Source organism: Dendrobates tinctorius, unplaced genomic scaffold (genome assembly GCF_039654945.1).
Source record: "Dendrobates tinctorius isolate UK_male_01 unplaced genomic scaffold, ASM3965494v1 ptg000064l, whole genome shotgun sequence".
In the NCBI taxonomy this organism is placed as follows: Eukaryota; Metazoa; Chordata; class Amphibia; order Anura; family Dendrobatidae; genus Dendrobates; species Dendrobates tinctorius.
Genome location: NW_027361732.1, coordinates 14,050,576 through 14,073,803, shown reverse-complemented (window position 1 = coordinate 14,073,803; position 23,228 = coordinate 14,050,576). Strand labels below are relative to the sequence as shown.

Below are 23,228 nucleotides of genomic sequence, written 5' to 3'. Positions count from 1 at the left end.
AGCACACTTGCAAATTAGTAAATTTTTAGTAAAGAGATTGTGAGGTCTCTCGTTTTGGAGCCTCATGTATTACCAGGGTGCAGAGCATTTTACAGAGGTCCCAACATGTTTTTACATTACACAGAAAGCCGATTGATTTCAATGTAAAATGTGTAATGCCTCATTTTGTCCTGTGGGGGTGCTGTAGAGAAAGTGAACATTTGCAGCCAGGTGCTTACACTGTTTAAAGTTGTGTTCAGTTGATTGTTAGGCACACTTGTATCACCAATCAATCAATCAATCAATCAAATTTATTATCGCCAAGTACATATTACATATATACAAGGAATTCTTTGTGGCAAAGAGGCAACATAATATATAACAACAGATACAACAAGTAACATCTAACAAGACAGATACAGCATATAGTCTACACATGACGATTTAATTGTTGAACAGAGAGTGGATAGAAGCTGTTCATATGGCGGTTGGTACTGCATTTGGGGACTCTGAAGCGACGTCCTGAAGACATGTTTGGGCATAAGAAGCCTTCTCGGCAGAGGAATGGGACTTCCTATGTAAGGAGATATGAAAGACTTGAAACTCAAAACTGAAGGGTACTTATTGGGGTGATCATTGCATTCTACCAACTTTTTAATAAATTTATGCTTAGTGTTCCTTAGCAGCAGGCTTAGTGTACAGACAGGCCTGGGGTACTTTCTAGATTCTTCTGCTTGACCAGCACAAGGGTCACATAGTTAAAGTTCTGCTTACTTGGATTACTTGCCCCGATTAAAGTGTGAGTTTCCTTTTATGTTTTCTGCGTCTTGACCATAGCGATCAAAGGGTTAACCAGCCAGGATGAGGTTTTCTTGTGATCCTGGTCATTAGGCCGGAGTCACACTACCGTAGAATACGGATGAGTGCTATTTGAGAAAACATCCCATAGCACTCGGCCTACTGTTAATATATGGGGCAGCTCGCATCACCGTTTATTTTCTCGGGCATATTCAGCGTGCATGTAAAATTGCAGCATGCAGTGATTGTCACCGAGACTCGTCAATGCAAGCCTATGGCTGCGAGAAAAAAATCGCACAGCACTCGGACCGTGCAAGTGCTGTCTAATTTTTACGCACCAGTGACCTTTTTGAAAAGCAGGCAACTCATGTGCGGCATACAGTAAAATCACACTGAAAAGTTAGAATAGAGAAGATAGAATAGATATATACATATAGAATACATAGATATGTAAGTGTCAGTGACACACACACATATATATACATTTGTTGGTTCCATTAAACTCTCAAAATGGCCAGAAAAAAACTTTCATGTGAAACTCGACAGTCTATTCTTGTTCTAAGAAATGAACAGTGGACAGAGGAAGATTGGAAAAAAATGTTATGGACAGACAAATCCAAGTTTGAGGTGTTTTGATCACACCAAAGAAAATTTGTGAGATGCAGAACAACTGAAAAGATGCTAGAAGAGAGCCTGACGCCATCTGTCAAGCATGGTGGAGGTAATATGATGGTCTGGGGTTGCTTTGGTGCTGGTAAAGTGGGAGATTTGTACAAGGTAAAAGGGATTTTGAATAAGGAAGGCTATCTCTCCATTTTGCAACGCCATACCATACCCTGTGGACAGCGCTTGATTGGAGCCAATTTCATCTTACAACAGGACAATGACCCAAATCACACCTCCAAATTATGCAAAAACTATTTAGGGAAGAAGCAGGCAGCTGGTATTCTATCTGTATTTGAGTGGCCAGCGCTGTCACCAGATCTCAACCCCATTGAGCTGTTGTGGGAGCAGCTTGACCGTATGGTACGCAAAAAGTGCCCATCAAGCCAAACCAACTTGTGGGAGGGGCTTCTGGAAGCATGGGGTGAAATATCTTACCTCAGCAAATTAACAGCTAAATGCCAAAGGTCTGCAATGTTGTAATTGCTTCAAAGGGAGCATTCTTTGACAAAAGCAAAGTTTGAAGGAGAAAATTATTATTTAAAAAAAAAATCTTTTTTTCGAATCTTGTCAATGTCTGAACTAGATTTTAAACTCATTTTTTGATTAATAAAAGTATGAGTTTTCATGGAAAACACAAAATTGTCTGGGTGACCCCAAACTTTTGATCGGTAGTGTATATTATGTGTATTTATTTTAAATAGATAGATAGAAGAATAGCTGGTAATTCATCTGCTGTGTTCTGTAAAATCACTGCAGTAGCCAACAGGATAGAAGAGATGGATTACATACCGTAAATGCAAATATAGTAGGTAGATATATAGATGTCAGTGACAAATACGATTAGTACAGGATGTGTGCAAATTACTGTACATGTATTTAATAAAAGATTATTTTTTCAGAAAAAAATGGCGTGGGCTCCCGCACAGTTTTCGTAACAGCAGAGGGAAAGCCAATGGCTGGGGGCAGATGTTTATAGCCTGGGAAGGGGGTAATACCCATGGAGCTTCAGCTTGGCTATTAATATCAGCTCTCAATTGTATACTTAGCCTTTACTGGCTATTAAAATGGGGGACCCCAAAAAAATTATGTGGGATCCTCCTATAATTAATAACCAGCAAAGGCTATGCAGACAGCTGCAGGCTGATATTAATATCCTAGGAAGGGGCCATGGATGCTATCCCCCCTGGCTAAAAACATCAGCTCTCAGCCGCCCCAGAAAAAGGCGCATCTCTAAGATCTGCCAATTCTGGCACTTTCTTCCCACTTACCCTGTAGTGGTGACAAGTGGGTTAATAGTTGGGGTTGATGTCACCTTTGTATTATCTGGTGACATCAAGTCCCGAGGTTAGTAATAGAGAGGCGTAAATAAGATGCCACGATTACTAACCCCATAGTCACTTTGTAAGAAAACACAGACACCCAGTAAAAAAAAGTCCTTTAATTGAAAGAAAGACACAGACTCCTTTAATATTCCTTATTAAACGATACTTAAGACCTTGCCCATTCACTCAATGCTCTCGTCATCTGCAAAAGAGGTAAAGAAAACAAACAGCAAAATTCCTCACCTTTCCGCAGAGATGCTTTTAATCCATTAGTCCCACGACTGGTTCAGCTCTGCTACATTTAGATGGCAGGCTGCATGGTGCGACCATGCAGACTGTCATCCAGCAGAGAAACTGAACACCGTGTGCTCACTTGTCTCTCTGTGAACTGCTATTCCCTCTCTGACGGCACCGCAAGCGTGAGAAAGTTCTCCTGCTCTCTGTATCGTCTGACAGATCCTGCGAGTTCACGGCCAAAAAACTCACTTCACCTATGTGACGTCGGCACGAGCGCTGTGGGAAATTTTAGATAAACTTTCCATGCAATATTAAAAACACATTGCAATCGGATGTCAATCTGATGCTAGGTGTGAGATATCAGATTGTATGCGCATGACACTCGCATTACAGTCCTGCCACTATCGGCAGGGGGACTCGGACCGATTTTTCATACGTTTAGTGTAATTCCAGCCTTAGATTAGGAGTTCAGGATTAGCCCCTACACCAGGGCAGAATTGAACATATAAGCTGGGCTTGTTATATTGTGTAGTTGAATAACTGTAGAGGACGGTCCCTGTTTGGCTACTTACAAAGCCTATTTGCATCCATTAATGATGTATCTTATCCATTAATGGTGTTCTGAAAATAAGGTACTGACATTTCCCAGATAATGCTATAGTTTTATAGTGGTAGTAAAATACTTTTATTCTTCAACAGGGCTCAACTTTTGCGCAAAGTTTTCCTGTTTAGTGTGTGAGATTTATCTTGTAAGTCTTTGAATAATTAACCTACTTTTTTCATTAGACTGCTACTCTAAAAGGTATCGAGCAGCAGGTTTCACCTTCTAGCTAACCAGTCCCAGATTAGAGAAATGTGGCTGCTTTCTTCCAGAAACAGCAGCAGTCTTGTACATGAGTTGTCTATGGTTTGGACGTTCAGCTCCATTGAAGTAAATAGGGTTGAGCTCCACTATCACATACAATTTTAAAGTAAGCAGCCAAGCTTTAGATTTTTCTGATCCTCTACAGTCCCTTTAAGAGTTTGTGTACATTGCTATCAGTGTGTTCTGTGCTCTGTGTGTAATTTGCCCAATATAGAAGTGTAGTAGATAACATTAGTGAAAATCTGTCAGGTGTGGTTATATAGCTGGAGGTAGAAAATAAAGGACAACTCTAATGTCTATAGATGAACACTGCAAAGAACCTCCTGGTGCATTTAGTGTTTTTAAAACTTTCTTGGACTGGACTACTTAAAGAAATGTTCTTATTTGGGAGATCATTATTTAGGTGGGTCCCACTTAACAGATTACAAAGTGTCAACCTGCTTGGACCCCTGGTAATTGGCAATAATCTGTGGAAAGACTTTGCAGGAATGTTTTTTTTCTTAATTCCCTGCAGCGCCACCAGAGGAGAAATCGGGCATTACACAACACCAATTCAAGCCAAAGGGTTGCCCGTGTAATGCAGGTGAGCGCTTGAAGATACTCTCTTTTACTTCTCTCTACTGTGGATCCTCAGCAGAGTATCACATCCTCTATACTTTACAAGTTTTCTAAAATCAGTGAAAAATGTCCTAAAAACATAAAAAGCCATAAAATAACAAAACAGACATTAGTTACATGATAAATCCCCCATGCACCTCACTTGTCTTATGCATCAACCTGCATAACTACGGCAGCAATTGAGCGAACTAGGCGGCCTACTGCATGATCGTGCTGAAGGCAGTGATTGGCTGCACTGGTCACTTAAGTAGAATGCATCGCTGCAGCACAGTAAGAAGAGGCTGGCAGGGACAACTGAAGGTGGTGTTTAAGCAGCAGGGAGATTTTTTTTAGATGGTAATGAGTCTTATATTAAGACCCTATCTTTTGTATTGAAACCGCTAATGAGCATGTACAAAGTGTCGGCTATGACATGTCATTATGTGATTGGTGCATCATGTGCTTTCAGCCATGTTAGGTGTATTACTTAGCAACGCAATCCTGCCCCTGATGATGGTGAGACTGCTGAAAACCATTCCTGAAAGTACAGGACGTATGAGTCTGAAATACAAAGAGAAAAAACATGAGCATAAGTTGGTATGCATGTAACGAATAAGCGCATTTTCACACTGACTGTTAAATTGACAAAACCTAAGAATGAAACAAAATGAGCCAATTCACTGTAAAGTAAAACATAATAGTGCATTTAATTAATAGGAAAAACAGGGTGAATGTCAGCTTACCAGCATAGGTGTGTTCTCTCTATGTAATCCAAAGCCACGCACCGATCAGGGTGTAGCAGCCGCAGCAAAGACCAGCAAAGGAAGGTAAGATCCAGCGAGAAGGCTAGGTTGCAAGTATAAAATACAATTTTTAATCCAGGTTGATTAAAATAGTATATACATATTGTGTTGAGCACTATTACACTGATAGGAATTATCAACGTGTTTCGACTTGCGTTTTAGTCATGATTTATAAATAATAGCGTTCTTGGTAAACAGTTTTTGAACAAAAAAAAGTGTAAAAGCCATCCCACCAGCGCCAAGGTGTGCCTAAATTGTGACAATCCTATACTGTGGGATACACCCAGTGGCAAATCTGAAAATTGCAATATTGCCAATTGTCTTTAAGAGTTCCCTTCATTTTTTTTTTTTTGAGGAGTGTATTAGGAGCTCAATTTAAACAACATAATGTAATACTAAAGCCCCCGTCAGACATAGCGATCTATGTTGCGTCAAGTTTTGTGACGCAACAGCGATCTCACCATGGAGATCGCTGTGTGTGACAGGTATCAGCGACCGGCCCCCCTGCCGGGTATCGCTGTGGAAACCTCTGGACATTTTTGGGGTCGCTGGTCTCCCGCTGGCCAGCACGCATTGCTGCGTGTGACAGGCGGGAGACCAGCGAGCAGGAGCTGGTAACTAGGTAAATGCAGGGTTTCTAAGGGGCGCACAGCGCCTAGAAACCCGATGTGTACCTTAGTTACCAGCGCGCTGATGCAGGGAGCTGGTATCCAAGATACACATCGGGTTTCTAAGTGACGTACGCCCCTTAGAAACCCGATGTGTACCTTGGTTACCAGCTCCCTGCATCAGCGCGCTGGTAACTAAAGTACACCGCGACGCCACATGCTCGACGTCACTGGTGCTGATCACTGGTGAAGCTGTCTGTTTGACAGCTCACCAGCGATCCTGACACGTTGATATCGTTGTCGGGATCGCTGGTGAGTCGCTATGTGTGACAGGGCCTTAGTCAATCAAACTTCTGTGAAATCAACCTGTTCAGTTATGAAGCAACACTGATTGGGAATCAATTTCTCCTGCTGTTGTGCAAATGGAATAGACAACCAATAGAAATGATAGTCAATTAGCAAGACAACCCCTATAAATGAGTGGTTCTGCAGATGGTGAAAACAGACCATTTCTCTGTTCTCATCCTTTTTGGCTGTTGTTTTGGTCACTTTAGAATTTTATCATTGCTCTCGCCACAGAAGTTGCTCATCCAGTATGGCACATCAATGCAAGCTGTTACAAGAAGAGTGGCGGTGTCTGTCAGAACAGTGTCCAGAGCATGGAACAGATACCAGGAGACAGGCCAGTACACCAGAATATGTGGAGGGGGATGTAGCAGGGCAACAACCAGCAGCATGACCACTACATTCTCCTTTGTGCAAGTTACAACCAGAGTAGCAGTGCCAGAGCCCTGCAAAATGTTCTCCAGCAGGCCACGAACATCCATGTGCCTGCTCAAACTGTCAGAAACAGACTCCTTGAGGGTAGTATGAGGGCCTGGTGTCCACAAGTGGGTGTTGTGCTTACAGCCCAACACCGTGCAGGGCAATTGCCAACCTTGGTGTTCTCAGGCAAATGCAAGATTCAACACTGGTGCCCTATGCTCTTCACGAATGAGAGCAGGTTCACACTGAGCCCTTGTGACAGACGTTTCAGAGTCTGGAGATGACGTGGAGACCATTCTGCTGCCTGCAACATCCTCCAGCATGACTGGTTTGGCAGTGAGTCAGTAATGGTATGGGGAGGCATTTCTTTGGAGCTTTGCTAGCTAGTGATACCCTGACTGTCATTAGGTACCAGAATGATATCCTCAGACCCATTGTGAGACCATATGCAGGTGCAGTGAGCCCTGGACTCATTCTGATGCATGACCATGCTAGTTCCTACATGATGAAGACATTGATGCGATGGACTGGCCTGCTCGTTCCCCAGACCTGAATCCAATCTAGGACATCATGTTTCATTCCATCCACCAACTCCACATTGCACCACAGACTGTCCAAGAGTTGACTGATTCTATAATCCAGGTCTAGGAGGAGATCCATCTGGAGAACATCCGCCGCCTCTTCAGAAGCATGCACAGGCATTGTAGGGAGGTCATACAGGCACATGGAGGCCACACACACTACTGAGCATCATTTCTTTGTCTTGAAGCATTTCCACTGAAGTTGGATCAGCCTGTAATTTGATTTTCCACTTTGCTTTTGAGTGTCATTCCAAATTCAGACCTCCATGGGATGTTAATTTTGATTTACATTGATCATTTTTGTTTTGTTCTCAATGCATTCCACTATGTTATAATTAAAGATTTGAAGTGATATCTAGGATATGGTATTTTGGTGTTCCCTTTATTTTTTTGAGAAGTGTATGTAAAAAAAATAAATACAAATTGACAGCATTTTTTAAGAAAACATATAACACAGCAACCTGATTGTAAACAATAGGTCATTTTCTGACTACCTAAGGGTACCGTTACACTTAGCGATGCACCAGCGATCCCGACAACGATATGGATTGCTGGTGCATCGCTAAGTGGTCGCTAGTGAGCTGCCAAACAGGCAGATCTCACCAGCGACATTGCAGCGGTTGCTACTTACCTGTCAGACCCTGCGATCCTGACGTCCTCCCGCCCGTGTCAACGCGTCGCTCGTCGGCGCCACAGGAAGCCCAGCAGGAAGTGGCTGACGAGAAACGGCCCAGGACATTCTCGCGCGATCAGCGATGGGCAGCCGGTTGGAGGTAAGTAACACACATGGCGATATCGCTAGCATTATCGCTATAACGTCACAAAACCAGTGACATTATAGCGATATTGCTAGCGATATTGCTATGTGTAACTGTTCCTTTACTCCTTTTAAGGCCAAATTAAAATTATCCCACTTTGCCTTGAAGTGTTGTTTATTTAGATTGGAACTTTCCTGGTGACAGGGCGTTTTCTTTCTTTTTAATGTTTTTTTTTTTTTTTTTTTTTTTTTTTTATTGCCCTGCTTATTTCTGGGTTTAATGTGCTCTTTTAATAGTTTTTGTTTGTGAAAAAAGTGACAAAGTAATTTGTCTGGTTTCCGCCCCAGAATATGTGAGAGTAGCGTGGGCCAGGGAATCCTTCGCATGATGTCACCATTGTCCATTATTGACAGTGGTAAACATTGCATGCTCGTTAGGGAGCCTGGGATTAGATTGTGGTTTAATGACTCCTTTGCTTTCTGCCTGATGAGCTGTCCACTGGAAAAAAAAAAAAGGAAGAAGTTGTAAAGCGCGCATTAGGCTCCAGCTAATGAGGAAAAAATGTTTCTTTGCATTAAGAATTTATTGGGGAAAAAATACAATCTGCTATTATTGAGAGAAGGAGAACGACGCGCTAAACGGGCGGATTTATAACTGCGCATGGAGAGAAGCTCTTGTAGTTTTCATATGCTTTTGTTTAACACTAGTTGTACGCAGCATGACATCTGAAATAATGTGTCTATCCTTTCCTGGAAATGCTGACCTTATTTCCTGTGTCTTTAAATAGCAAGTAAACGGCCACAATGTGTTCATAGAGCAGCGCTAAACAGACCTGGAAACCACTTCTTACTACTTTCTAAGCCACCACATCATAAATATGTATCATGAAGAATTCTGTACTTCCTGCCATAGTACATACTACATATTCATTGCTTGTTTCCTCTCCAGAGAGCAGCACAAAGCAAATGGTCATCCTGAGCATTCTGGTTTATAAACGGCTTGCTTTAATTACAGAAAAGACGACACAAAGAAATAGCTATAGTGAAGAGACTTTACGCTTTATTTTTGTCAGTGTTTGCCCAAACCGAAAATTCATAGCACTTCAAATTGCATAGGTATACCTGTAGAGTCTGTGAACCCCTTGACCGAACGACGAAGAGATCTATGCCATGCAAACTTCAAAAGTTTATTGAAAAATTGTTTATAAAATACATAAAAACATGTGTCATAGAACAAGAAATACCTTAAGTGACATAGGTCTTATACATTTTCAGGTTCTATGACATATGATTTTATGCATTTTAAACATTTTCAGTAAACTTTTGAAATTTTTATGGCATAGATATCTTCATCTGTCCTGTCAAGGGGTTCGTAGACTCTTTAGGTATACAGCTCTCTTGACATGTCATAAAATAAAGAATATGGGACATGTTTTCTTAGAATTCTGAATATACCCTCTGTTGTTCCTCCTGGAAATTTACGAAACAATTCACAAGGTGTTATCGTTACTTTTGTCAAAGGGACATATCCTTATATAGTCTCCTATTAGGCTGAAAATGTCACTTTGTAGGCACACACCATGTTTAAAAGGAGAATAGTCGCATCAAGTTGTATGTTATATTTCTAGGAGGAATAACAGGGTAAAGGCACAATGCATAATTCTAAAAACAAATGTCCAAAAACTGACTGGTGCGCTTTAAAGATGTCCATGAAAGTGTCCCTATCTTGACAACATGGAGTGACATTGATTTGACTTATTAAAAGGAAATGTGTTTTTGTTTCTTTTAACAGTTGTTATGCTGTCAAACATTAAATATATACGGTATTTACAGAAGAGAAGGAATTGGATATTCTTGTTATAAGTAAGCTGACCAGTACTTACCGGTAATATCTGGCAGCAGCTGCAAAAGCAAACTAGATTTTAGGGTGTATAAAAAGAGAGAAAAACCTGTGATCCTAATGTGATATCATATTATCACTTGAAACTCCTATTGTTGAATATGAGATCGAGTTGCATTCTAAAAAGTACAGGGAACTGTTCAAAATCCAGGAAATTAGATTATTATATAGGTGAAAACCTTTCCCTGTAAGAAAAGTTAAGAAAAAGTTAGGGCATGTTTAGCTTAGGAAAAGGACACCTCAGAGGTGATCTCATTGACGCTCTCAGTGGAGAAAAAAATAAAGATATATTTATATGAACATTATAACTTTCATTTATATGTGGTCAATAAAAAGGACTGGCACGTGCTTTATTCCTTTCAGGGACCTTACAAATAAATAGGGGACCTTCATTACTTGTGGAGGAAAAGCAGTTCCAAAAGCTAAATAGTAAAGGGTTATTTTCAGCTAGAGCAGTCAGACTGTCATATTGTGACACGACCCAACAGGAAGCTGGTCGGTCAGCGGACGGCGCAAACACTCACACAACAGAATGGTATTGGGGAGAAGAAGGTCCTATCGATAGGGATTGAGGGATGGTCACCACCTGAGCTCAACCTGAGCCTGTCCCTGCTTTCCTCTAACGCCCTATGTGGGTCTCCCCCCACTGCCGTGAGGATACCTCGTCCCTAACTGTCACCAAATTCTGCCCTGGCTAGTTCACTGGCTGGCAAGGGGCGCTAGCTTCAGCACTGCAGATATTACACACGTAACATTTAGCTTTCTCTGCTGCAAAGCACAGCAAAATAAGGCACCATGATCAAGAACCCAGCAGAACCACCACTGCACCCAGAGAGCTCCTCACTCCGGCTTGGTCACTGAAGATTGCTCCATCACCGACAGTCAGCTGATGCATCAGGTGACCTTTCAAAGGATGGTGGGAGTGGTCACCGCTCACATCAGCTGACCCAGCAGCATTGCGATTACATCACATTGCCAGCGGGGAAAAACTGACATTAACCCCCGCTGACCTGAAAGGAAAAAAGTTTTAACTGAGTGGAACCAGAGCTGCCACAAATGCCTACCACAAGAGGTAGTAATGGCAGACACTATAACACCTCTTGTAAAATGGCTGGATTCCTTTCTCATAACAAATGTTTTTGTTTTTTTCTTTGTAATTCTAATTCTCCTGTTTTGACAAATTTAGATGCAAAATTCAATTTGCAGTAAATTGAAAGGACGCCTATTGCCCTAAAAAATTTTACAATGTAGTGACTTTCTTATCGCACCTCTTTATTATTCTCTCCTCCTCACATGCTGATCTTCACCTCTGTGCTGTCACACACTGTAGAGTATCTTCACTGTTTTATGGCTCTCTTTCCCTATTTCTGTGGCTAAACTGTGAGCTGTGACATTCTCTATCTATATTCACCATAAAATGACTGCTGCATTCCCTGCTTCTGTATTTATACTGGCTATGATACTCCCTCCTGATTGGCTGTACTTGTGATAGGCACAAGGAATTATGGGGAAACCTGCTCAACCACTCCCCAGGTCATGTGATCATACTCTGGCCGATGCAGTCTTCTGCATGGTTAAAATGGTGGCGGTCATTTTAGTTGGTGTTCGACTTCATCGAAACCAATTCATTTGTAAAAGTGATATATTTGCTGTTTATCTTGTATCGTCCGTTATAAATAATGTAAAGATAATGTAAAATTAATTGAGAATGGTTTAAAAGGGGTTGTTTGATACTTTTGTACTGATGGCCTATTTTTAAGATAGGTCATCAATATCTGATTGTGGGGGTGCGAAACTCAATACCCCTGCCAATCAGCTGCTCCTTACAGCAGCCGGATGTGATCAGTTGGCAAGCTGCACAGCTACATCAACTGTATAGTGCCATCAGCCGGATACTGCACATTCCCTCCGGCCAGTTGTATCTTTAGGGGTCTCCTGCAGGTTGGGTATTATTACACCGCTCTGTTGCTGGCTGGATACTACTGAGCTTAGCCAACAACAGAGTGCCCTCTCTGACTATGCTCATCGCACAGCACACTGGAACTTAATGGGGACTAGACTTGCCCCTGACATCACTGATGACTCTTCGTTTCAGAAAGGGGGCAAATGCTGCGGTAGCATGCACTGGGATATTCAAACAAATAATCATCACACAGGAAGTGAAAATAGACTAGTTTGTGTATTTAGGGAATGGTAGGGAATTTTTAGGGAATTTTTAGTGCAAGTATATTGGAAAATAGTTTAGAATATGGCACTAAATTGATTGGGAATTAAGATGAAATTTACTTTGACTTGAGACCACCCCTTTAAGTAAATATACGAGATTAGTGTTTTCAAAGATTACTTGCGTCATCTTTGCTTTTTTACTAGCTTTAGGGCTTCTTCACATTTAGCTTTTTTTTTTTTTTGTGTGTGTTTTTGACTTTGGGTGTGTTTGTTTTTGTATGTCAATTCTTTCAGCATTTTTACTGCAGTTTTTCATCATTGATACCATGGCATCAAAACTGGACCAAAAACGAGCATAATTTATACTTCAGTCTTCTGGCCATAGCCTGTGACTTTCAAGCAGAAAAAAATGCATGAAAAACACTACGTGTGAACATAACCTTAAACTTTGAGGAATAGCGATGTCGCGGACATTGTTTTTTTTAAGTATCTTGTTGTTTTAGAAACGCCTATAAATCCTAATAAAGCTGTAGGAGAGCCGTTTGTGGGGGGTTTCCACGTGCTGGCAGTTATAGATGAGGCCTATTCAGCCAATATACCACCCACCTTTCAATTAACTTTTACATGATCTGCTTCCTGTTATGACTGTAATGAGCGCCCTACTTTTCACATTGCAGTGCCCACTTACTATTATTTCCGTTTCATCACATTCTTAAAGTTTGAGTCTTATTCCAAACACCACTGTAATTTTACAGTTAAAAATAACCATGAATACAGTCATTATTATCGCTGACTTTTCCATGGCGGTTCAGTCTTTTCACATGGGTTGACCCGCTTCTCCACTGATTTAACTAGTTGACACATATTTTCTTTCTAGAAGGCATAGTAAAGAATACAATAAAGATTAGTGTAATTACTTGCTTGCCAGTCTTTGAATAGCATTGGTCTGATAATGCAGGTATTGGATCCTATTGTAGTGGTTCTTTCCGGATGAGTCCCTAAAGTCAGTGACCTCTCCCCTTTCCCGTTATATGGCCCATTCACATTGATCGATTACAAGAATGGGGTTCCAAAAGTTACCTGTGTTATCAAGAGTGGAAGTGAACATGTGTGGCCACTGCTCCATTCACCTTATAGGACTGATGGAACAGAAACCCAATATGCATTGAATTACAAAAAGAAAAAGAATAAAAACGTAAAAATTAAATGTCTACTGTAAGTGACAAAAGGATAATTGTTACCATTAACTTGCAGCTCATGGGCCCCAATTCAAAATGTCTAATGGGGCCCCAAACTATTTCAGGTTTTTAATAGTATTCATCTGTTCATATGTGCCAAATATTCCTTTTGACTCGAGGGCCCCGGCGCAATTGCAACCCCTTCACCTGTCATAGTACAGTATCTCTTCGTTACTTTTCCCTTTTATATCACATGTAGAACACCAAACATATTCTAGTATGGCATAGTCTAAATAAGCCAAAGACTCAATACTGATATACAAACAACCAAGAAAATGCCACGTGGATCAAAAAGCAGCTCATGTCTTCCAACAATGATTTATAATACATTACATGGAATCTGTCAGTAGGTTTTTGTTATGTAATCTGATAGCAGCATGATGTAGGGGCTGAGCGCCTGATTCCAGCTTACTTAATAGGTTGCTTAGTGCAGTTTCAATAAAATCCGTGTTTTATCAGCAGGGCTAGGTGTCTCATGCCTCCTAGTCAACTGCTCTGTTTAATTCGCCCCCTCTACTGTTTAGAAGCTTTCGGTCAGTACACAGTATATGCAGAAAACTGCCAATCAGTGGTGTGGGTGGGGTTATACAGGACTCAGCAGTCTGAGGACTGCTAGATCTGCAGCAGAGAAAACACAGATTGTATCAATATGATAACAAACAGACCAGTAAGTGACACATATCTGGAATCAGGGTCTCCACCCCCTACAACATGCTGCTTTTAGATTACATAGAAAATCGAAGTGACAGGTTCCCTTTAATTATTCCTCAATACGTTCTCGCTACTTTTCAATAAACCATGCGGCTCATCCGAGAAATTTTCAAACCTATAAATGTTATGACCGCACACAACAACCAAAAGGGTCACAAAGTGTTGAACCTTATCTTTCATTTAACATAAGGTCTTGAATCTTATCTTAAGTTAAAAACCTATGACATTGCGGGAGTAGCATGCGGCGTGCACTGCATAGAGCCTCTGTTATCAACTGAATCATAGAATCATAGAATCGTAGAGTTGGAAGGGACCTCCTGGGCCATCTGGTCCAACCCCCTGCTCAAAGCAGGATTCGCTAAATCATCCCAGTCAGATGTCTGTCCAGCCTCTGTTTGAAGACTTCCATTGAAGGAGAACTCACCACTTCTCGTGGCAGCCTGTTCCACTCATTGATCACTCTAACTGTCAAAAAGTTTTTTCTAATATCTAATCTGTGTCTCTTCCCACTCAGTTTCATCCCATTGCTTCTAGTCTTTCCTTGTGCAAATGAGAATAAAGTTGATCCTTCTACAATGTGACAGCCCTTTAGATATTTGTAGACAGCTATTAAGTCTCCTCTCAGTCTTCTCTTTTGCAAACTAAACATTCCCAAATCCTGCAACCTTTCCTCATAAGACAGGGTTTGCAGACCGGTCACCATTCTGGTCGCTCTTTTCTGAACTTGCTCCAGTTTGTTGATGTCTTTTTTAAAATGTGGTGCCCAAAACTGGACACAATATTCCAGATGAGGTCTGACCAAAGAGGAGTAGAGGGAAATAATGACTTCACGTGATCTAGACTGTATGCTTCTGTTAATACATCCTAGAATTGCATTTGCCTTTTTTGCTGCTGCATCACACTGTTGACTCATATTCAGTCTGTGATCTATTAGTATACCCAAGTCTTTTTCACATGTGCTGTCACTTAGCCCTATTCCTCCCATTCTATATATGCTTTTTTCATTTTTATTGCCCAGATGTAGTACTTTGCATTTCTCCCTGTTAAAAACCATTCTGTTAGTTGCTGCCCACTTCTCCAGTTGATTTAAATCTTTTTGAATCATCTCTCTCTCCTCTCTAGTATTAGCTATCCCTCCTAGCTTTGTGTCATCAGCAAATTTAATCAGTTTACCCTCAATTCCTTCATCTAAATCGTTGATAAAGATGTTGAACAATACAGGGCCCAGGACAGAGCCCTGTGGTACCCCACTTGAGACATTCTTCCAACTGGATGTGCAGCCATTTACGACCACTCTTTGGGTCCGATCACTAAGCCAGTTATGAATCCACCTAACAGTTGCCTTGTCCATTCCATACTTAGTCATTTTTTCAATAAGGATTGTATGAGAGACTTTGTCAAATGCTTTGCTGAAGTCAAGATATACTATATCTACAGCATTTCCTTGATCCACCCAATCAGTGATACCGTCATAGAAGGAAATTAAGTTAGTCTGACATGACTTATCAGTTACAAACCCATGCTGACTCTGTTTAATCACTTCATTCTTATCCAGGTATTGACATACATGTTGTTTAATAATTTGTTCAAAGATCTTTCCTGGTATAGAAGTCAGACTCACCGGCCTATAGTTGCCTGGGTCCACCTTCTTCCCCTTTTTGAAGATAGGAACAACATTTGCTCTTCTCCAGTCTTCTGGCACTTCTCCTGTTCTCCAAGAATTTTCAAAGATTATGGAGAGGGGTTCAAAAATTTCTTCTGCTATCTCCTTCAGTACTCTGGGGTGTAATTCATCTGGACCTGGAGACTTGAATTCATTTAGGTTAGCTAAGTGTTTCCTCACTATCTTTCTGTTTATAGATATCCTGGATTCTTCTATTCCCTTAATAGGACAGTGAATAACAGTTGATGTTGCATTTCCTTTCTGAGAGAAAACAGATGCAAAATAGGAATTTAAAAGTTCAGCCTTCTCAACATCCTGTCTTACCATTTCATCATTTTCATCCTGTAAAAATCCTATAGCATCTTTGACTTTTCTTTTACTTTTGACATATCCCCAAAATCCTTTATTATTGCTTTTGACATCTCTTGCAAGCCTCAGTTCATTTTCAGCTTTAGATAATCTGATTTGTGCCCTGCAGGTTCTGCAGACAGCATTATATTCTTCTTTAGATATGCCTCCCTCTTTCCATTTTATAAACATTTTTTTCTTCCTTTTTAGCATGTGCTTAAGTTCTGTGTTCATCCATCCTGGTTTCCTTAAATGCTTCCTATTCTTCCCTCTTTTCGGAATTGTTAACAACTGTGCATTGAGAATTTCATTTTTCAAGATTTCCCATCCTTCCTGGACATTTTTGTCTTTAAGGATATCCAGCCATTGGATCCCTCCAATTCTCTTTCTGAATCCCTTAAAATTTGCCTTTCTGAAATCTAACCTTGACGTCTGAGTCTTCACAGGTCTTCCACCTCTAGTTATCCAAAATTCTAAAATAGCATGGTCGCTACCTCCTAGGGTCCCAGCCACTTTTACCTCCTCAACCATTTCCTCCCTGTTTATAAGGATTAGATCCAAGGTAGCAGTTCCCCTTGTTTTCTCCTTTACCTTTTGGAAGATAAAGTTGTCAGCAAGAGAGGATAAGAATTTCCTTGACCTGTTAGTTTTGCCTGAGAGAGATTCCCAACAAATGTCTGGATAGTTGAAATCTCCCATGACAACCATGTCATATTTTTTGGAGAACTTGGCCATCTGATGCATAAAGAGTTCATCTATATCTTCGGCTTGCACAGGCGGCCTGTAGTAAATGCCTACAATGGTGTCTTTTCCATTGTTCTGTCCTTGTATTCTTACCCAAACAGTTTCCACAGAACTCCCAGTCTCTGAAGCTTCAATCTCTGTGCAGATATACGCGTTTCGAACATACAATGCGACACCCCCTCCTCGTTTATCAAGTCTGTTTCTTGCAAATAAGTTGTATCCTTCTAGTCTTGTATTCCAATCATGTGTATTGTCCCACCAAGTTTCAGTGATTCCAATGACATCATATTTCTTTTCCTGTGTTAGTAGTTCCAATTCTCCTTGTTTGTTGCCCATGCTTTGTGCATTAGTATAGAAACATTTTAGTTTGTGATTGGTTTCTCTTTCTCCAATATTTTTATTAATTAGATTCTTTCGTCTTTGTTCTTCCTTTCCACTTCTAATAGCAGAGTTCTCAATAGCATTTGTCAGGTGTATGGCTTTTTCTGGTCTTTTGCTTCCCTTCCCATGTTGTTCTAGTTTAAAGCTCTCCTTACAAGTGTAGCAAGGCGACTTCCAAATACATGCTTTCCAGTCTTCGTAAGGTGCACCCCATCTCTAGCAAGTAGTCCATCGTATAAGTAGTTCACTTCGTGATCCAGAAATCCAAATCGTTGCTGACGGCACCATCGACGTAGCCAGTTGTTCACCTGCAGAATCTTATTCCACCTCCTTGTTCCATGGCCATCCACTGGGAGGATGGAAGAGAAGACCACCTGCGCTCCCAGTTCTTTCACTTTCTTGCCTAAGTCTTCAAAGTCTCTGCAGATGGTTTCCAGGTCGTTTCTTGCGGTGTCATTTGTCCCCACATGTAGTAGCAGGAATGGGTAGTCATCTGTAGGTCTGAAGAGTCCTGATATCCTGTCAGACACATCTTTAATTTTTGCACCTGGAAGACAGCACATTTCTCTTGATCTGTGGTCCACTATGTAAAGTTGTAAGCAGTACTTTGATCTGCACCCATTGGGTCAAGGGTGGATGATACTGATATTTTTGTGTAGTATTTGCACTAGTATTATTACTGTAGAACCTTCCTGACAGTGCATGTTAATGCCAGTATATTTAGGAAGTAGCGTTGTCTTTCGGACTGGGAAATGCCTAGGAATGGCATGACTGAATGGACAGGGTCGGAAGATTTTGCCTGCGTGGGTAAGTTAAGTACTTTTTATTTGGAGAACCAAAACTATTTATTGTACGGCTATAGAAGGTGAAAACATGCTCATTTATTTTCCATATTGCTGAGGTTTTTTTTTTTCCACCGGAGCTCTCCCACGCAGTATCAGATCCGTCAGCCCCCCTTCCAGTGAAGCAAGCCTCCACATTTGATGTGCTTTATCCTATCGTTGCTGACACAATGTGAAAGACTCTTACTTTGTAGGATAACAAGTACGAAGCCTTTCTAAGTTCCTATTACTAAAGAGTGCGTCTATAGTTAAAATAGGAAGATGTTCTTTTTCAGATTTCAGTATTATTAAATTGATGCTTTCAGTTCCTTCACTATTAGAGTGACTGCATATAATGAACGTGATACTTCCTCGTTTTTCTTAAAATTATTTGACTGTAAGGTGTAAATATATCATAGCAGCGGAAAACAAATATACCTTTGTGATTGTTTTTCTCTATAATGTCTATTAAGTTGCCCTTCTCCACACATGCAGGAAAAAAAATGCACACGATTCTGTTTCTAGCAGTCCTAGTTGACAACAATCAGTCGTGAACTTGAAAGTCTGCCTTAGGACTTATTCAAGTACATTATTTTCCAACTGGATATTCAAGATTAAAAAATGCAGCGTTTTACAGTTCAGGCAAAGTGAAAGAAATCTCATGCACACGCTGCTTAATTTTTCGCTTTCATATTTGAATCATCAAAGTGTGTTTTTCAAATCAGCCGCAAGTCAGTTCTTGCAGCATTGTTGCAGTGTGCTCCATCCATTCAAATGAAAGGGGGGACGACGCAAGTAAAACACGTCACAGGCACATGTAAAAAATGCAGATGTGTGTATTTCATGCAGTGGTTTTCCTGTCAGCAGTCTGTTTTGTGATGCCAAAAAAACTGTGAATGGTCAACACGTGCACATACCCGACTTCTAACCAGATTAGTCCTACATTTCTTGTTCTGTACAAATGGAATCATGGGTGACAGCGTCTATTGGAGTTGTAACTGTGGCTGCTTTAGTTGTCACACGGCTTTTCTAATGGCTCGTTTGAATTTCAATACCTGAATACATCAATACAAAGAGGGTGTGTGTATGTAGGTTTATCTGTGTATATATATTTGTGTGTATGTAGGAGTGTGTGTATGTATACCTATCTGTGTGTGTGTGTGGATATCTATGTGAGTATGTGTGTATATATAGTATATGTTTGTATATATAATAGTGGCATACATGTCTGTGTCTGTATGTATATGTGTGTGTGTGTGTATATATATATATATATATATATATATATTATTTAGTAAATGTATATACAAGTGTGTGCCGGTCTATGTGTAGCTATATCTCACATATATACCTATATCTCAAATACGTATGTATATGGCAATATCTGCAGTGTGGCGCAAGGCCATTTCTAGGCAGAAAGTGAAGTGATCCTATATCCTCTCCTTCTTAAACCTCCGTAGTTTTATCAAGGAAGACTTTCTGCTCCTTTTTTTCCCTTCTGTAACAAAATCTTACAAATGAGTCTGCTGGGATCAGAATAAGTCTTGCTTGCAGTGGTTTACAATGAGATGAAAGTGGACTCTTCCCCCCACTCTCGCAGTATTTTTCATCAAGACAGTATGCAAAGCTTAAATGATTATGCAGCTCCGAAGAACATCTGATCAGAGCAAGTGAAATATGTTCCCTGGATATCCGCGCAGCTTTCACAGCTCTGCCACACTCTCAGTTGCTTAGTACAGTTTGATCAGCAGCTTTTTTTTTTTTTTAATTTTCTTACTTCATTTGTATGTTTTTTTTTTTTTTTTTCTTCAGATAATCACTCCTTTTAGAAGACTCATATTGTGTGCCGAGAACAGAAAAGAAATGGAGGATTGGATCAGCTCACTAAAGTCCGTGCAATCCAGAGAGCATTACGAGGTAGGCAATTTCTATATGTGATGAAATGAAACTTGTGTGTTGCACTGAGCGGAGACTTCGGACGGTAATTGCCGGCTCTGACAGTAGGGTGCCAATTTATTTGCATTTTGTGGTGAGACAGCTGTCTTACTTTTTAGCTCGTAATAATTTTCACATAGTCCATTGTATTTTTGTGGATTTTTTTTGCATTTATATGGACAGAGGTAATACTGGTACGTCTAGAAGTATATCCCTATTTCTGTTTCTGAATGACTTTCTGCTGTAAATTTGAGTAAGAACAAGTAACTTTCATACAATTGACATATATAGAATTTTTTATGGCATTAGAAACAACCAAATAATGAAAAAACATTAAGAACTAATAAGCAGGATCTTATCTGAAGTACCGTATCGCCTTCAGTTTGGTAATAGCGTAATAGTCTCTGATCCTGCTGCTCCAGAGGTTGTCGTTGTTTTCCGCATTTGACAAGGAGTAAATCTGACTTGTATGTAGCGCTATATGCTGCTGGCTTTTACCATTGGTGGATTATTAGAAATTCTGATACTTTCTTGCTGAGATCCTTGGATCCTGCTTTGTGCTATTTTCTTCTTTTTTTTTTTTTTGCATAGAATGATTTAGCTGTACTGCCAAATTTTGTCTCAACTTCTCCCTTGTTAGACCGCACAGTTTAATGTGGAACATTTCTCAGGAATGCATAACTGGTACGCCTGCTCCCATGCCCGTCCCACCTTTTGTAATGTGTGCCGAGAAAGCCTGTCTGGGGTCACCTCTCATGGACTGTCATGTGAAGGTAAGTGACGACTGAATTAGTTATGGCACTGATCGTTTTACATTGAATTGGCATGTGTTGGGGGAACTGCATGGTGAAGGATCTAAAAGGGAACCTGTTACTAGTGACTCCATGTGCACCTTGCCAATAATCTTACTTTAGTCCCTGCTGGAGTAAGACTTGTCGCACTTGTAATGAATCCGCAGAGTGACAGTCACCACGCCACCATCTTTGTCGCAATATCCTGAGGATGCTAAGTCTCCCAAAACTTTAGCACTGCTCCAAGTTGCTTCAAAATAATGCAACTTTTCAATGCTTTTTACGACAGAATACTGGCAAAAACGCTTTGGTGAATTGTGCCCAGTAACTCTGCCCCTTAGATTCCTGGTAAACTGGATGAGCAAGCTTAGGCAAAGGGTCTTTTTTTTTTTTTTTTTTTTGGCCTTAATGAGTGTGTGACAGTTTACACAAGGGCACATTTGGATGATGATTACACATCTTACAACTTCATGCTCTCAGGTTCTTCACAGAAAATCTGGTGACAAGTTCCTTTTAAGTTCTACATAAATCCAATTATGCAAGGTGCTTTTCTAAAGTAATTAAATAAAAGTACATGGTAGGTAAAACAGATGGAGATCGATACACATTTACATTTGTGCTACGCATAAGGCCACGTGCACACGTTGAATATTTGGTGAGGTTTTTTTTTTTTTACCTCAGTTTGTGTATGCCAAAATCAGGATTGGAACAGTAAGGCTATGTTCACACATTGCGTTTTTTCTGCTGTCAGCAATAAAGAAGCTGCTTACAAAAAGCAGGTTTTCCTGCATTTTGCATTTTTTGCTACGTATTTGCTCCATTTATATTGTGTCTTGTGCATGCTGATAAAGTTTAGTGCCCCCTCCTATAAAATCATGATGCAACTTGGTTTGTGCACCAAAAACCTCAGCAAAACCTGATACCTGTGTTTTTTGCGCTGATTTTGCGGCGTTTTTGCATTCAGTCATTGTTTTCTATGGGTGAAAAAAATCACTGCAAATACACAGGAAAAAAAAAACGCTGAAAGAAGTGACATGCTGCAGTTTTCCAAATCAGTCAGGAAAAAAAAAATTGGGCAAGGGATTTCTGAAATCTCATAGACTTTGCTGGTACTGTTGTAATATGCAGCCTAAGATTTGCATGAGAAAAAAGCAAAACGCTGCAAAAACACAACATGTGCACATAGCCTTAAGGGCCTGTCACACTAAGAGATATCGCTAGCAATATCGCTATAACTAGTGACGTTATAGCAATATTACTAGCGATATCGCTATGTGTGATACTTACCTACGACCGGCTCCCCCGCTGGTCATCGCTGATCGCGCGAGAACGTCCTGGACCGTTTCTCCTCGTCAGATTCCTGCGGCGCTTCCTGCTGTGGAGACGAGCGACGCGTGGAGCCGGGCGGGAGGACGCAGGATCGCCTGGTGTGACAGGTAAGTAGCGACCCCCGTCCCCAGCGATGTCGCTGGTGAGATCTGCCTGTGTGGCAGCTCACTAGCGACCACTTAGCGATGTACCAGCGATCCTGACCGCGTCATATCGGTGGTCGGGATCGCTGGTACATCGCTAAGTGTGACAGTACCTTTAGATGAAAAGTATAATAGAAGCACATCACCACGTCTGTTTTTACCACCCACTCCTGGTTTTGGAATACAAATACTGAGGTAAAAAAAAAACCTCACAAAATACTCAAACGTGGCCTAAGGGAAAACAATTGGTAGTTTTTGCTATATGATCCTTACTAATATTTTGTATATGTATGACAACAACCTGATAATCATCCTTTTCTCCCTCACCCATGACAGCACCACGGAGAGAGGGGGTCCGCCCATCAAGGACAGGAACCTACAGACAAAAGAGCGGCACCTCTCCTCCGCCCCCAGTTGGGTTCCTGTCCTTGACGGGTGAACCACGGCAGCAAGAGCGCAGCGCTTACCGGGAGGTGAAGATCCGGGACCGCCCCGTCCGCGGTCAGACAGCGGGAAGGCCCCTGTCGCGGCGGGGTCGGTTGCCGAAGCCGCCACCGCTGCAGCTGAGGGGCTGTCCAGGGTGAGCGGGCGGGGAGGACCGGGCCGCCGCTCCGGGAGGAGTAGGGGCCGAGGGACGCCGGATAGGGGCAGCGCTGGGTACACAGGTGTACCAAGATGGCGCTGCCCCGGAAGTAGAATGAGGAACTTCCGGGTCCCCGCGGTCGGCACATGCGCAGTACGCACTCCCCGGGGGAAGAGCGGTGCAGGCCGGGAAGACAGGGGACGCCAGGGCGGCTTATTCAAATTGGGAACGCTAAAGCAGCCTCAGAGCTGGAAGCGTTCAGGCGCGATGGATAGCGACCAGCATGAGGAGCTACAGCAGCCTAAGCAGCAGCAGCAGCAGCAGCAACAAAGGCAGCATCACCAGCGCCGCCAAAAGGATAAAGACGGACGGGGGAGCAGATCCAGCAGCCACTCCACGCAGCAGTCTACTGCAAGGAGCAAGTCACCTGCCGTGGATCGCCCAGTGAGGGATTTGGATCCACTTCCAGAACTGGTACCTGCAACCGCGCATGAGGG

General features: G+C 41.5%; 1 protein-coding gene across 4 annotated transcripts in view; it reads left to right on the top strand.

Annotated features, from left to right (window-relative positions):
- The window catches only part of DGKH (diacylglycerol kinase eta), a 356,048-nt gene that overhangs the window by 221,727 nt on the left and 111,093 nt on the right, over nt 1-23,228 (top strand). For 3 of the 4 annotated variants that reach the window (XM_073580313.1, XM_073580314.1, XM_073580312.1), the window contains 2 exons: nt 19,763-19,867; nt 20,526-20,658. In XM_073580313.1, coding sequence (XP_073436414.1) covers nt 19,763-19,867; nt 20,526-20,658 — 238 coding nt within the window. The remainder of the gene's footprint in view (nt 1-19,762; nt 19,868-20,525; nt 20,659-23,228) is intronic. The other variant, XM_073580315.1, reaches the window with a different exon arrangement.